Genomic DNA, 12874 nt, shown 5'->3' on the forward strand with positions numbered 1-12874 from the left:
GATGGACTGAACTGGTCAGCGTATCAATCAAATCACGTATTGTCCCTTGGGCTGTTGAATCTTGCATAGATAATCGTGTGGATTCCATATCATTACGTATCTTTTTCCTGTTCATAATAATAAGCTCTCCGATACTGAGATGTTAACTCGAGGAGAGCATTGAATGAACTGACACATCAGAAGGAAAATTCAAATTTGAGAAACTGAAAAGTTGTTTCTCATTATAGTCACTAAATAGTCATAATCTTCCAAACAAAAAAGAAAATTAAACTGCCTCACCCCTACCGACAGCTTTCACGTAATCTTCACGATCAACTCGATTTTGAGCCATCCTATTGTCTAGCCTCTCTTTATTGTGGTCTAAAGACCAGTATGGCGGTAGAAACTCCGGTTTCATTGAATCAATAAAATGCTTTCTCCAGAGTATTTCCAGGCTTAATAAACCCTCGGGTTTCTGTACGTAGCAGCTTACAACTTTACGGCCATGCGGTTCTTTGTTAAGCGATTGTGTTCCAATCTTTAAAGCTTCTTCAAGTACTTCGCTAGTCAACAAACTGACATTGTAATACTCAGTAATTATCGCTTCAAGTTCAGCAAGCCTGTCGAATGGAATTCTATCTTTAGCGGATTTGATGGTTCTTGCCGCTGATACAACTTTCTTCAACAAAGGATCTTTGGTTGCTTTGACCTTGTCTATGGCCCCAGTTGGAGCTCTACATTCGTCAGCCAGTCGCTTACGTAGCGCCTGATCGCAATTATTACTAATTTTATGACATGTGACACATAACCAAAGAACGTCGTGAGACTGATGGCTTTTCAGGATGTTCGGTAAATGCTTACGATATTCTTTCGGGACAACATTTTTTCTCACGCAGGATTCTGTTTGACCACATACAACACAGCGGATTATTTTAGGTGTCTGATAATATTTATCACATACTCCAACAGGTCGCCACTTTGGTTCTGACTTCAGTTGAATCGTAAAAGGGTCTTCCTTCACCTGTTTTGCAAGGTCTCTACTAAGGTACCAGTCAGCATTTTTGCGACCAAGGGTGCGCAAAATTTCACCATCTGGTGCTACTAAGTAGCAAGTTAAATTCGATGGGTGTTTCTCTGATGAAGAATTATTCCAATCTCCCTTGAGAGGAGGCACGAGTCGAACTGTAAAAGGGTTTTCCTTCACCTGTATTCCACAGCCTTTATTAATGTACCAGTTAGCCTTTAGGCGACCAGCGCGACCACGCAAAATTTCGCCGTCTGGTGCTACTATGAAGCAACTATCTTGATAGCATGAGCCTTTCATTGGCGGAAAATCATTTCTATCATCCTTCATTTCTATCTTCCTATCAATCTTAAATTCACACTAATATGTTTCCCTTTAGGCGAGCAGTTTTATTCTAAATTTGACATCATTTTTAGATGTCAGTTAGATGACGTCATAATTAGGCTCTAATAATAATCCACTCTTGTGTCATAATTAACTAATCCTGAGATGACGTCATAATTAGAGTTGATGATCTGATAATCTGATATGCCGTCGTGATTCGTTAACACAACATGTTATCATAATGATAATGATTTCCAGCATCTTTCAATTAGGTATTTAATGAATTCTTAACAAAGAATTCATTAATTACCTTGGGTAGCCGTTCGGCCCGACAGTTATAGCTACGCAGGAGTTGGTGTTGTCATCTGTATTGGAAAAATGCATCGCCTGGCAGCGAGGTTGAAAGGTCTTTTTGATAAACCAACACTGCCTAAAATTTATAATTCAAAATTTGCACCTCATTTTTTTTCATCCTTCCATTTTTAAAGATTTTAAGTAAAAGGAATAAAAAGCGTATCCGCGTATACTTTTTCTGGTTTTGTAAATATTTTCTTGAAATCCAGCTATGATTCAGAAATAAGTGCATCATTGAATCGAATTTACAATAAATAACCGAGTCAAACTCAAAACGAGCAAACATTAACATGAGTGTGGCTGACAACCCCCCTGTCTTCTCAAAACCAGAGCGTAACTTCCACTTTACTGAAAACAAAATATATTTTAAATTTTTTCAGTTTTTATGGCACTTAGTATTAGCCAAGCAAAATATAGCAATCGCAAATTCTGTCGGTCTGTCGGTACCGGTTTCACTACTTTAGGCACTTCCAGGTAAGCTAGGACGACGAAATTTGGCACGCGTATCAATGGCCGGACCAGATTAAATTAAGAATAGTCATTTTCCCGATTTGACCCCTGGGGGGGAGTGGGGGGGGGCGGTTAATTCAGAAAAATAGAAAAAATGAAGTATTTTTAACATACGAACGGTTGATCAGATCTTAATGAAATTTGATGTTTGAAAGGACATCGTGTCTCAGAGATCTTATTTTAAATCCCGACCCGATCTGGTGATATGGGGGGGAGTTGGGAGGGGGAAACCTAAAATATTGGAAAACACTTAGAGCGGAAGGATCGGGATGAAACTTGGTGGGGAAAATAAGAGCAAATTTCTAGATACATGATTAACATAACCGGAACGGATCCGCTCTCTTTGGGGTAGTTGGGGGGGGGAGGGCTAATTCTGAAAAATTAGTAAAAATGAGGTATTTTCAACTTACAAACGGGTGATCGGATCTCAATGAAATTTAATATTTAGAAGGATATCATGTCTCAAAGCTCTTATGTTAAATCCTGACCAGATCTGGTGACATTGGGGGAGGTTGGGGGGAGACCTAAAATTATGGAAAACGCTTAGAGTGGAGGGATCGGGGTGAAACTTGGTAGGATAAATAAGCAGAAGTCTTAGATACGTGATTGAAATAATTGGAACGAGTCCGCTTTATTTGGAGGAATTGGGGGGGGGATTAATTCTGAAAAATTAGAAAAATGACGTATTTTTATCGTACGAAAGAGTGATCGGATCTTCATGAAAATTCATATTTAGAAGGAACTCGTAATTCAGATCTCTTGTTTTAAATATCAACCGGATCCAGCGTCATTGGGGGGGGGGGGGGAAATCTTAGAAAATACTTAAAGCGGAGAGATCAGGATGAAACTGGATGGGAAGAATAAAACAAGTCTATACATGACTGACATAACCGGACCGAATCCGCTCTATTTGGTGGAGTTGGGGGGGGGGGGGGTAACGCGAAAAAATGGGGTTTTTGTAACTTAGGAACGGGTGATCAGATCTTTATGAAATTTGATATTTAGAAGGATCTTGTGCTTTAAAGCTCTTGTTTTAAATTCCGAGCAGATCCTGTGACATTGGGGGGGAGTTGGGGGGGGGGGGAAACCGGAATTCTTGGAAAACGTGAAAATTGGGGTATTTTTATCTTACGAATAAGTGATCAGATCTTAATGAAACTTGATATATCGAAGGATTTTATGTCTCAGATGCTCGATTTTTGACTCGAATTGGATCCGAAGACATAGGGGGTTAGAGGAGGGAAACAAAAATCTTGGAAAACGCTTAGAGTGGAGAGATCGGGATCAAACTTGATGGGAAGATTAAGCACAAGTTCTAGATACGTGATTGACATAATTGGAACGGATCCGTTCTCTAGGGAGGAGCTGGTGGGTGTTAATTTGTAAAAAATTAGAAAAATTGGGATATTTTTAACTTAAGAACGTGTTACCGGATCTTAATGAAATTTGATATTTAGATGGAATTTATGTCTCAGAGCTCTTATTTCAAATCCTGACCAGATCTGTTAACATTTGGGGGAGTTGGAGGGGATATCGGAAATCTTGAAAAACGCTGAGAGTGGAGGAATCGGGATGAAGCTTGGTGGATAGAATAAGCAAATATCATAGATATGTGAATGACGTAACAGTACTGGATTCGCTCTCTTTGGGGGAGTTGGGGGGAGGGGCTCAGCGCTTTGGCACTTCTGGACGTGCTAGGACGATGAAAATTGGTAGGCGTGTCGGGGAGCTGCACAAATTGACTTGATAAAGTTTTTTTTTCCCAGATTCGACCATCTGGGGGGCTAAAGGGAGAGAAAAAATATGAAAAAATGAGGTATTTATGACTTACGAGTGGGTGATCGGATCTTAATGAATTTTGATATTTAGAAGGATATCGTGACTCAGAGCTCTTACTTTAAATCCCGACCGGCATTAAGCCTCTGATTTTCCTTTTAAATCAATCTATTGATTCATTGAATTTTGTCAGAGCTCATACCATATGAGCTCTTGGCTCTTAGCTCTTTTGGCCCCGTCACAAGTGCCATATGAGCTCTTAGCTCTTGTTGACTTTAAGAAATAAAAAATTATTAATACTTAAAAGAATAAATATCAGTAAATGTATATTAAAATGACGATTCCCGATCATTTTCTTTTTCCAGCAAAGTGCAAATTATGTTCTAGTCCTGAGAAGGCATGGGGATTGGGGAAGACATGTTAGTTTTTACTCATTTTGAATTTTACTTGGTTATTTATTGTAATTTCTGTTCGTTTTGGGTTTCATTTATTTATTGATGAAGATTTGAGGTAGTTTTACACATGGACGATTATTTGACTTTATTTTTGCTCATTTTAATGAAGCTCTATAACCCAAAATCACAATATATTTATTTCCTAACTCAGCTTCTAAATTATTTAAAAAATTACAAGTAAGAAATGAATAAAATGAAAAATAACATCTTAAAACTCATTGTTAGAATCTTTTTTTATTAACTTTGTCTATAAATTCTTAAACCATTTTATGTCATTAACTGTCTTATCAATACTATTCCATTATTTTATTCTTCGATAGATAAAGGAGAGCTTAGACCTTGTAGTCCTGGCAATTGGAGCAGACACGCCTTGCTTCTTTGAGTATTATGATTGTGGCAATCAGACCTAAACTGAAAAATGACTGAGAAATATAAAGGTAAGTTATTATTATTATACTTGAACATAAATGACAAGTGATAGACAGCGTCATTGCAGTACATAGGAAAATGCATAGGAAAATGACGTCACCGACATGAATCTTTTTTCCAAAATTAAGGCTCTTAACGAATTTCTCAGACCTTCTGACCTATCTAGATAATTTTTCTTTATTCGAGAAAATTTCAAGATGCAATTTTCCCGCAAAAACATTGAGCCGTTTCGAGAAATATAAATACACACAAATACATATAATTTTTGCTCATTTATAAAGATAGAATATATATATAAATATATATATATATATATATATATCATGAAAGGAGAAATCACCAATGCAACAGCACAAACACATAAAAAAAAAAAAAAGGGACAGAAGGAGAAAAAGGAAGACTGTTTTCCTAAATTAGTGATTAATATAGACAGCACTTGAATGAGGCCTTAACCCTACTCATCCATACAATCACATAGGTCAAACAGCATAGCCATGCACAATCAACCATAAAGAATAATCCATGGACAGGCACTGATGTCGTCAATAAGTATAAGTCGTCATTTACCAAACAATAGAAACAATAAAGACAAATAATTCAGAGGCAACAACCCAACACAAGGGCTCATCAGGAGAATACACTTGCCTATAGGGTTTCGCCACATTAAATTCTCTACCCAGTCAAGTGTTGTGGCTACCACAGAATATCCATGGCATCCCCGTGTCAGGTATCACCCCCAAAATACATGCCTATGAAAAAAAAACAGCAAATGTAAAACAACCAAGTAACACCAAAATAAGCTTATCCTGTTAACATATCCCTCTTTTTAGCAACAATAGGTAAACAAAATATGATAAATTTTACCAAATCACAAATATTAACACATTGCAAAAAACCTGAATGAACTAAACAATTATAGAATTCATCTTTACCATGTGGCTATTTTTAAAAAAATCCGCTCTATTAGAAACACAATTCAAAATAAACGGCGCTGCATCATCATTTCTCGAACCTCCGAAACTAGTTGAAAATTTCTTTAAGTATTTCCAGATAATTCTTTTGATATTTATTTGAAAGTTTGTTATAATGAAAACTAAATTTTTTAAATTGCCAAGTTAATTTATTTGCAGAAAAACCTCTTGATATCAATTTTTGGCTTAAGATTTTACATCTATTTTTAAAATCAATATAATTAATACAAATCCTTGCATAACGAAGTAACTGTGAGAAAAACGCCGAATATGTGACATTTGAGTGTATATTACTTTCAGGGAATGGGAAACTAATCTCTTCAAAATCAAAAGTAAGGTTTCCCAACTCTTGAACATGCAACATATAATTGTCCATGAGAAAAACAATCCGTATTCACATCTATACCTCAGTATTCTAACGATTGCCCTTGAGCTTTGTTGATGGTGATTGCTAATCAAACATTCCCTGTGTCCCCATCGTCATTTATATATCCCCCTGTGCCCCCCGGCGTCCCCGTTGTAGTTGTGTCCCTGTGTCCCAGTCGTCATTTATAATCGACAAACATGACGTCAGTCAACACACAAACATGACGTCAGTCGACACACACGTCCCAGTCGTCATTTGTGTCCCGGTCTCCCAGTCCGTAATTTCTCTTTGAGTGTCCCGGTCGTCATTTATATTCCCCTGTGTTCCGGTCTGTATATACATTCCTTTTTGAATTGGCCTATATGATGAAACAATTTTTTTGTTTTTTTTCCTTTTTTTCTTTTTAGTTTTTTTTTTTTGGTTTTTACCTATTTTTTAGCTTTTTCTTTTTTTTTCTTTTTAGTTTTTACCTTTTTTAGTTTTTTTTATTCTTATTTTTTTTTAGTTTTCTTTTTCTCCTTTATTTTTCAGTTCTTTTCCTTTTTTTAGTTTTTTTTCTTTTTCAGTTTTTAGTTTTTTTATTAGTTTTTAGTTGTTTTTTTCTTTTTAGTTTTTTGCTGTTTTTACCCTTCTTTTTAGTTTTTTTATTTTTTAACCTTTTTTTAGTTTTTTTATTTTTTTTAGTTTTTTTAGTAGTTTTTACCTGTTCTTTCTTTTTTCTTCTTTTTTAGTTTTTTTTCTTCTTTTGTATCAATGCTAAAGCCAAGGTTCGAACCTGGAACCTCTCGGACCTAGAACCTGGAACATAACGCTTTACCAACTCAGCTACTTCGGCTTGAATACATTTACCTTTTTTATTTTTTTTTTAAATTTTCTTTTTCTCCTTTATTTGTCGGTTTTTTTCCTTCTTTTAGTTTTTTTTCTTTTTCAGTTTTTAGTTTTTTTAGTTTTTTTCTTAGTTTTTAGTTTTTTCTTTTTAGTTTTTTTTTAGTTTTACCTTTTTTTATTTTTTTTTTAATTTTTAGTTTTTTACCCTTTTTTAAGTTCCTTTTTAGTTTTTTAGTTTTTTTAGTATTTTATTTTTATTTTTTTTGTAGTTTTTATCTTTTTTAGTTTTTTTTCTTCTTTTGTATTAATGCTAAAGCCAAGGTTCGAACCTGGAACCTCTCGGACCTAGAGCCTGGAACATAACGCTTTACAAACTGAGCTACTGTATTTGTATTTGTATCGGATTAACGACGCTTCTTGACTACTAAGGTCCCTGAGTCGGCCCTGTAGTACATTCCTGCAGCATGGTTCGATCGCTGGGTCCCGTATTACCACGCTAAGGTCAACCCCACTGCGCCAACACAGGTAGTTATATAACTGAGCTACTTCGGCTTGAATACATTCGTTTTTGAATTGGTATGTCATGAAATAATTCAGACGTCATATGCGGACAGTGACGTCACTCGACACACAGACAACTTATTTATATAGATATATATATATATATATATATATATATATATATATATATATATATATATATATATATATATACTAGCTGTTGGGGTGGCGCTTCGCGCCACACCAACACCTAGTTGGTGGGGCGCTTCGCGCCCCCCCAAGCCCCCCCGCGCGCGTAAGTCGTTACGCGCCATATTAGTTACGCGCCATTGTAGTTGTGTCCCTGTGTCCCACCTGTGAATAGAGATAGATATATATATATATTTTTAACTACGTAAAACATGCGAATATACAACATTCTTCGCTGTCCCATTGTCTGTGCATATAAATAGATTGTCAGGTTTACTGACTCTTGAACATGCAACATATAATTGTCCATGGGAAAAACAATCCGTATTCAGATCTATACCTCATTATTCTAATGATATGTCCCTGTGTCCCGGTCGTCAATTATATGTCCCGGTCGTCATTTGTGTCCCGGTGTCCCAGTTTGTAATTTCTCTTTGAGTGTCCCGGTCGTCATTTATATTCCCTGTGTCCCGGTAAATGACGTCACCGTCAAAGCAAAAATGACGACAACTAATTTCATGACGTCAGTCAACACAGAAACATGACGTCACCTGATCCACAGTCAGACAGACAACTTATTTTTATATATATAGATATACTAGCTGTTGGGGTGGCGCTTCGCGCCACCCCAACACCTAGTTGGTGGGGCGCTTCGCGCCCCCCAAGCCCCCCCATGCGCGTAAGTCATTACGCGCCATATTAGTTACGCGCCATTGTAGTTGTGTCCCTGTGTCCCACCTGTGAATAGAGATAGATATAAATATATGTTTTTAACTACGTAAAACATGCGAATATACAACATTCTTCACTGTCCCATTGTCTGTGCATATAAATAGATTGTCAGGTTTACTGACTCTTGAACATGCAACATATAATTGTCCATGGGAAAAACAATCCGTATTCAGATCTATACCTCATTATTCTAATGATGTGTCCCTGTGTCCCGGTCGTCATTTATATTCCCTGTGTCCCGGTCGTCATTTGTGTCCCGGTGTCCCAGTTTGTAATTTCTCTTTGAGTGTCCCGGTCGTCATTTATATTCCCTGTGTTCCGGTCGTCATTTGTGCCCCGGTCTGTAATTTCTATTCGAACAATCCCTGTGTCCCGGTCGTCATTTATATATCCCGCCTGTGCCCCCGGCGTCCCCGTTGTAGTTGTGTCCCGGTCGTCATTTATATTCCCTGTGTCCCGGTCGTGATTTGTGTCCGGGTGTCCCAGTCTGTAATTTCTCTTTGAGGTTCCCGGTCGTCACTTATATTCCTTCTGTCTCGGTCGTCATTTGTGTCCCGGTCTGTAATTTCTCTTTGAGTGTTTTTTCTTTTTAGTTTTTTTTTTAGTTTTTTACCTTTTTTCTTTTTTCAGTTTTCCTTTTCTTCTTTATTTTTCAGCGTCACTATGAAGTACATATCGACGAACCTTTGTTTTTTTAACTTAAATCTGGTAGGCATTGATGACCTTATCCAAGTTAAAATCCCAAACCCAATCATCATCGCTATCATTTTCAGTTTTGATATGTTTTAACTCTCGCTGTCCAGGTGGATTTTCATCTAACTGCGCGGTTTTGCGTTCTTTAGCCGCAAGCCTGTTTTCTTGCTGTTCTTGTGATTCCTCGGAACGCTTTCTTTTCTTACTTTCTCTATCAGCAGCAATTTTTTTGGCATAAACTCTTTGAGCAGCTTCCTCGGCTGTTGCCATTGTAGGTTCTTCAGTCATTTTACAATTAAACATTTTTCCTTGAACAAATGTCTTAAATACCGTTAATGACGTCACCATCAAAGCAAAAATGACGACAACTAATTTCATGACGTCAGTCAACACAGAAACATGACGTCACCTGATCCACAGACAGACACACAGACAGACAACTTATTTTTATATATATAGATATATATATATATATATATATATATATATATATATATATACTAGCTGTTGGGGTGGCGCTTCGCGCCACCCAAACACCTAGTTGGTGGGGCGCTTCGCGCCCCCCAAGCCCCCCCGCGCGCGTAAGTCGTTACGCGCCATATTAATTACGCGCCATTGTAGTTGTATCCCTGTGTCCCACCTGTGAATATAAATAGATTTATATATGTGTTTCAAACTAAGTAAAAATTGCGAATATACAACATTCTTGGCTTTCCCATTGTCTGTGCATATACAAAGCCGTATGTACTAATAATGACGTCATTGTGCAAACGCTCTTTTTACAAACAAACAAACATGCATACACACAACTCGTTTTTATATAGATAGATAGATACAATACAAATTAACTGCGTAAAACTTGCGAATATACAACATTCTTCGCTGTCCAATTGTTGCTGCATATAAATAGATTGTCAGGTTTACCGACCCTCGAACATGCAACGTACAATTGTCCATGGGAAAAACAATCAGTATTAAGATCTATACCACATTTTTCTAATGATTGACCTTGAGCATTGTTAATGGTGATTGCAAATGCTAATCGAATTGGGAATTGCAATCTTTTAAATTGAAAAGGCAGATCCGTTGGAATCATGGGAATGCGAGGAATAAGAACAGCCTCACCCTCAAAAGGCCCTGTCAAGATTGTGGCCTCTATTAGGTTTTCCATTGTTTTTTTTTACGGCAAGTCGCGTGCCATTGCAAAGCTTTGGTGGGTTGATATTTCTTAAAAGTATTATTGGTACGCCTATTTTTAGTTGTAGCACGTGTGGTGGAAACCCTGAAAGATCTATGGAATTTAAAAATTCAGATGGATAATTAACCGCTTCATTTGGTTCCAAAACTGTGTCGACTGACTTGTAAAGGACTGCCTGGTCTCGAATCTTGGTCAAAACATTATTGTTGATTTCGTGGACGTCTATATTTTTGGGTGCGAGAATCGCTCTTTCACTTAGCCATTTATTATTTTTATAATTTTTTAGAATATTCGGAAATACTTTTTCAATCAATTCATTTTTGGACGTCACTAAATTACAGAAATCAGCAGGTAGTTGTATACGTCCTGAAATTGAGTCTACTGGGAGCTTTCCGTTTCCAATTGCCAGCAATTGATCTGAAAATGTTTGACCAGAGTCTTGCGAATATACAACATTCTTGGCTTTCCCATTGTCTGTGCATATACAAAGCCGTATGTACTAATAATGACGTCATATGCAAACGCTCTTTTTACAAACAAACAAACATGCATACACACAACTCGTTTTTATATAGATAGATAGATAGAAAGATACAATACAAATTAACTGCGTAAAACTTGCGAATATACAACATTCTTCGCTGTCCAATTGTCGCTGCATATAAATAGATTGTCAGGTTTACCGACCCTCGAACATGCAACGTACAATTGTCCATGGGAAAAACAATCAGTATTAAGATCTATACCACATTTTTCTAATGATTGACCTTGAGCTTTGTTAATGGTGATTGCAAATGCTAATCGAATTTGGAATTTCAATCTTTTAAATTTTAAAGGCAGATCCGTTGGAATCATAGGAATGCGAGGAATAAGAACAGCCTCAGCCTCAAAAGGCCCTGTCAAGATTGTGGCCTCTATTAGGTTTTCCATTGTTTTTTTTTACGGCAAGTCGCGTGCCATTGCAAAGCTTTGGTGGGTTGATATTTCTTAAAAGTATTATTGGTACGCCTATTTTTAGTTGTAGTACGTGTGGTGGAAACCCTGAAAGATCTATGGAATTTAAAAATTCAGATGGATAATTAAGCGCTTCATTTGGTTCCAAAACTGTGTCGACTGACTTGTAAAGGACTGCCTGGTCTCGAATCTTGGTCAAAACAATATTGTTGATTTCGTGGAGGTCTATATTTTTGGGTGCGAGAATCGCTCTTTCACTTAGCCATTTATTATTTTTATAATTTTTTAGAATATTCGGAAATACTTTTTCAATCAATTCATTTTTGGACGTCACTAAATTACAGAAATCAGCAGGTAGTTGTATACGTCCTGAAATTGAGTCTACTGGGAGCTTTCCGTTTCCAATTGCCAGCAATTGATCTGAAAATGTTTGACCAGAGTCATCGTTTTGCAATCGGACACGCATATTTGTAGTTGCCCATAAATTAGAATTTTTCAGGCAAGCATTCATTTCCTTGCTGTTCTTTTGATTCCTCGGCACGCTTTCTTTTCTGACTTTCTCTATCAGCAGCAAGTTTTTTGGCATAGACTCTTTGAGCATCTTCATCGGCTTTTGCCATTGTAAGTTCATCAGTCATTTTAAACTTAAACATTAATAGATTTCTACGTGAACATATATGTCTTAAATATCTTTAATGACGTCACCGTCATAGCAAAAATGACGACAACTAACTTCATGACGTCGGTCGACACAGAAACATGACGTCACCTGACAGGCAGACAACTTATTTTTATATATATAGATAGATGTGCCGGTGTCCCGGTCGTCATTTGTGTCCCGGTCTGTAATTTCGTCAGTCGAAAACATGACGTCAGTCGACACAGAAACATGACGTCACCTGACAGATCCACAGACAGACAACTTATTTTTATGAAGGAGGCACACTCGTGCCTCTATAAAGAGGCGTACCACGACAATGTTAAGCGATCTTCGGTTCCAGTGGTCGCAGAGGGATGGGGAGGGATGCATTTCGTAGCCCGAGCTTCAACTAAGAAACCTGCCAAATTTCATCCCCCTGCGACTTTTCCTTCATGGGTAAAATCTGGCCGAAAGTTTCGACCCACCAACCCCAGCCCCCCTTTAACGTTGTCCGATCGGGCTGAAATTCACAAGTTAAGGTCCCCTAGGGCCCAAGAGCTTATCCGCGAAATTTCAGCTCGATCCGATAACTCCTTCCCTGTTTTCCAGAAACCACGCATAGCCACTTAATTTTCATGTTCTTTTTTTTTCTGCCACGCCTACAGGTCACAGCCGACATCGGATCTGGGTGTACGAAGACTCATTCGATGCGGAATTCTCCGAGTAAGTTTCCTTGAAAGTTTCGTAGGAAAATCTTAACCCCCCAAAAGTTTCGCCCCCCCCCCAAGCCCCCCGCGCGCGTAAGTCGTTACGCGCCATATTAGTTACGCGCCATTGTAGTTGTGTCCCTATGTCATATATACATTCCCTATGTCCCCGTCGTCATTTATATATCCCCCTGTGCCCCCCGGCGTCCCCGTTGTAGTTGTGTCCCTGTGTCCCGGTCGTCA

General features: G+C 37.8%; 1 protein-coding gene across 1 annotated transcript; it reads right to left on the bottom strand.

Annotated features, from left to right (window-relative positions):
• Positions 1-265: 265 nt before the first annotated feature.
• Positions 266-1333, bottom strand: LOC136037498 (exonuclease 3'-5' domain-containing protein 2-like). The gene has a single exon (XM_065720216.1). It carries the CDS (start codon positions 1331-1333, stop codon positions 266-268), a length of 1068 nt encoding a protein of 355 aa, XP_065576288.1.
• Between the last annotated feature and the right edge of the window lie 11541 nt (positions 1334-12874).

The sequence above is a fragment of the Artemia franciscana genome, chromosome 17, assembly GCF_032884065.1.
Source record: "Artemia franciscana chromosome 17, ASM3288406v1, whole genome shotgun sequence".
NCBI lineage: Eukaryota > Metazoa > Arthropoda > Branchiopoda > Anostraca > Artemiidae > Artemia > Artemia franciscana.

Coding starts and splice junctions, on each gene's coding strand:
- LOC136037498 (XM_065720216.1), bottom strand. CDS start 1,333: ATGAAGGATGATAGAAATGATTTTCCGCCAATGAAAGGCTCATGCTAT.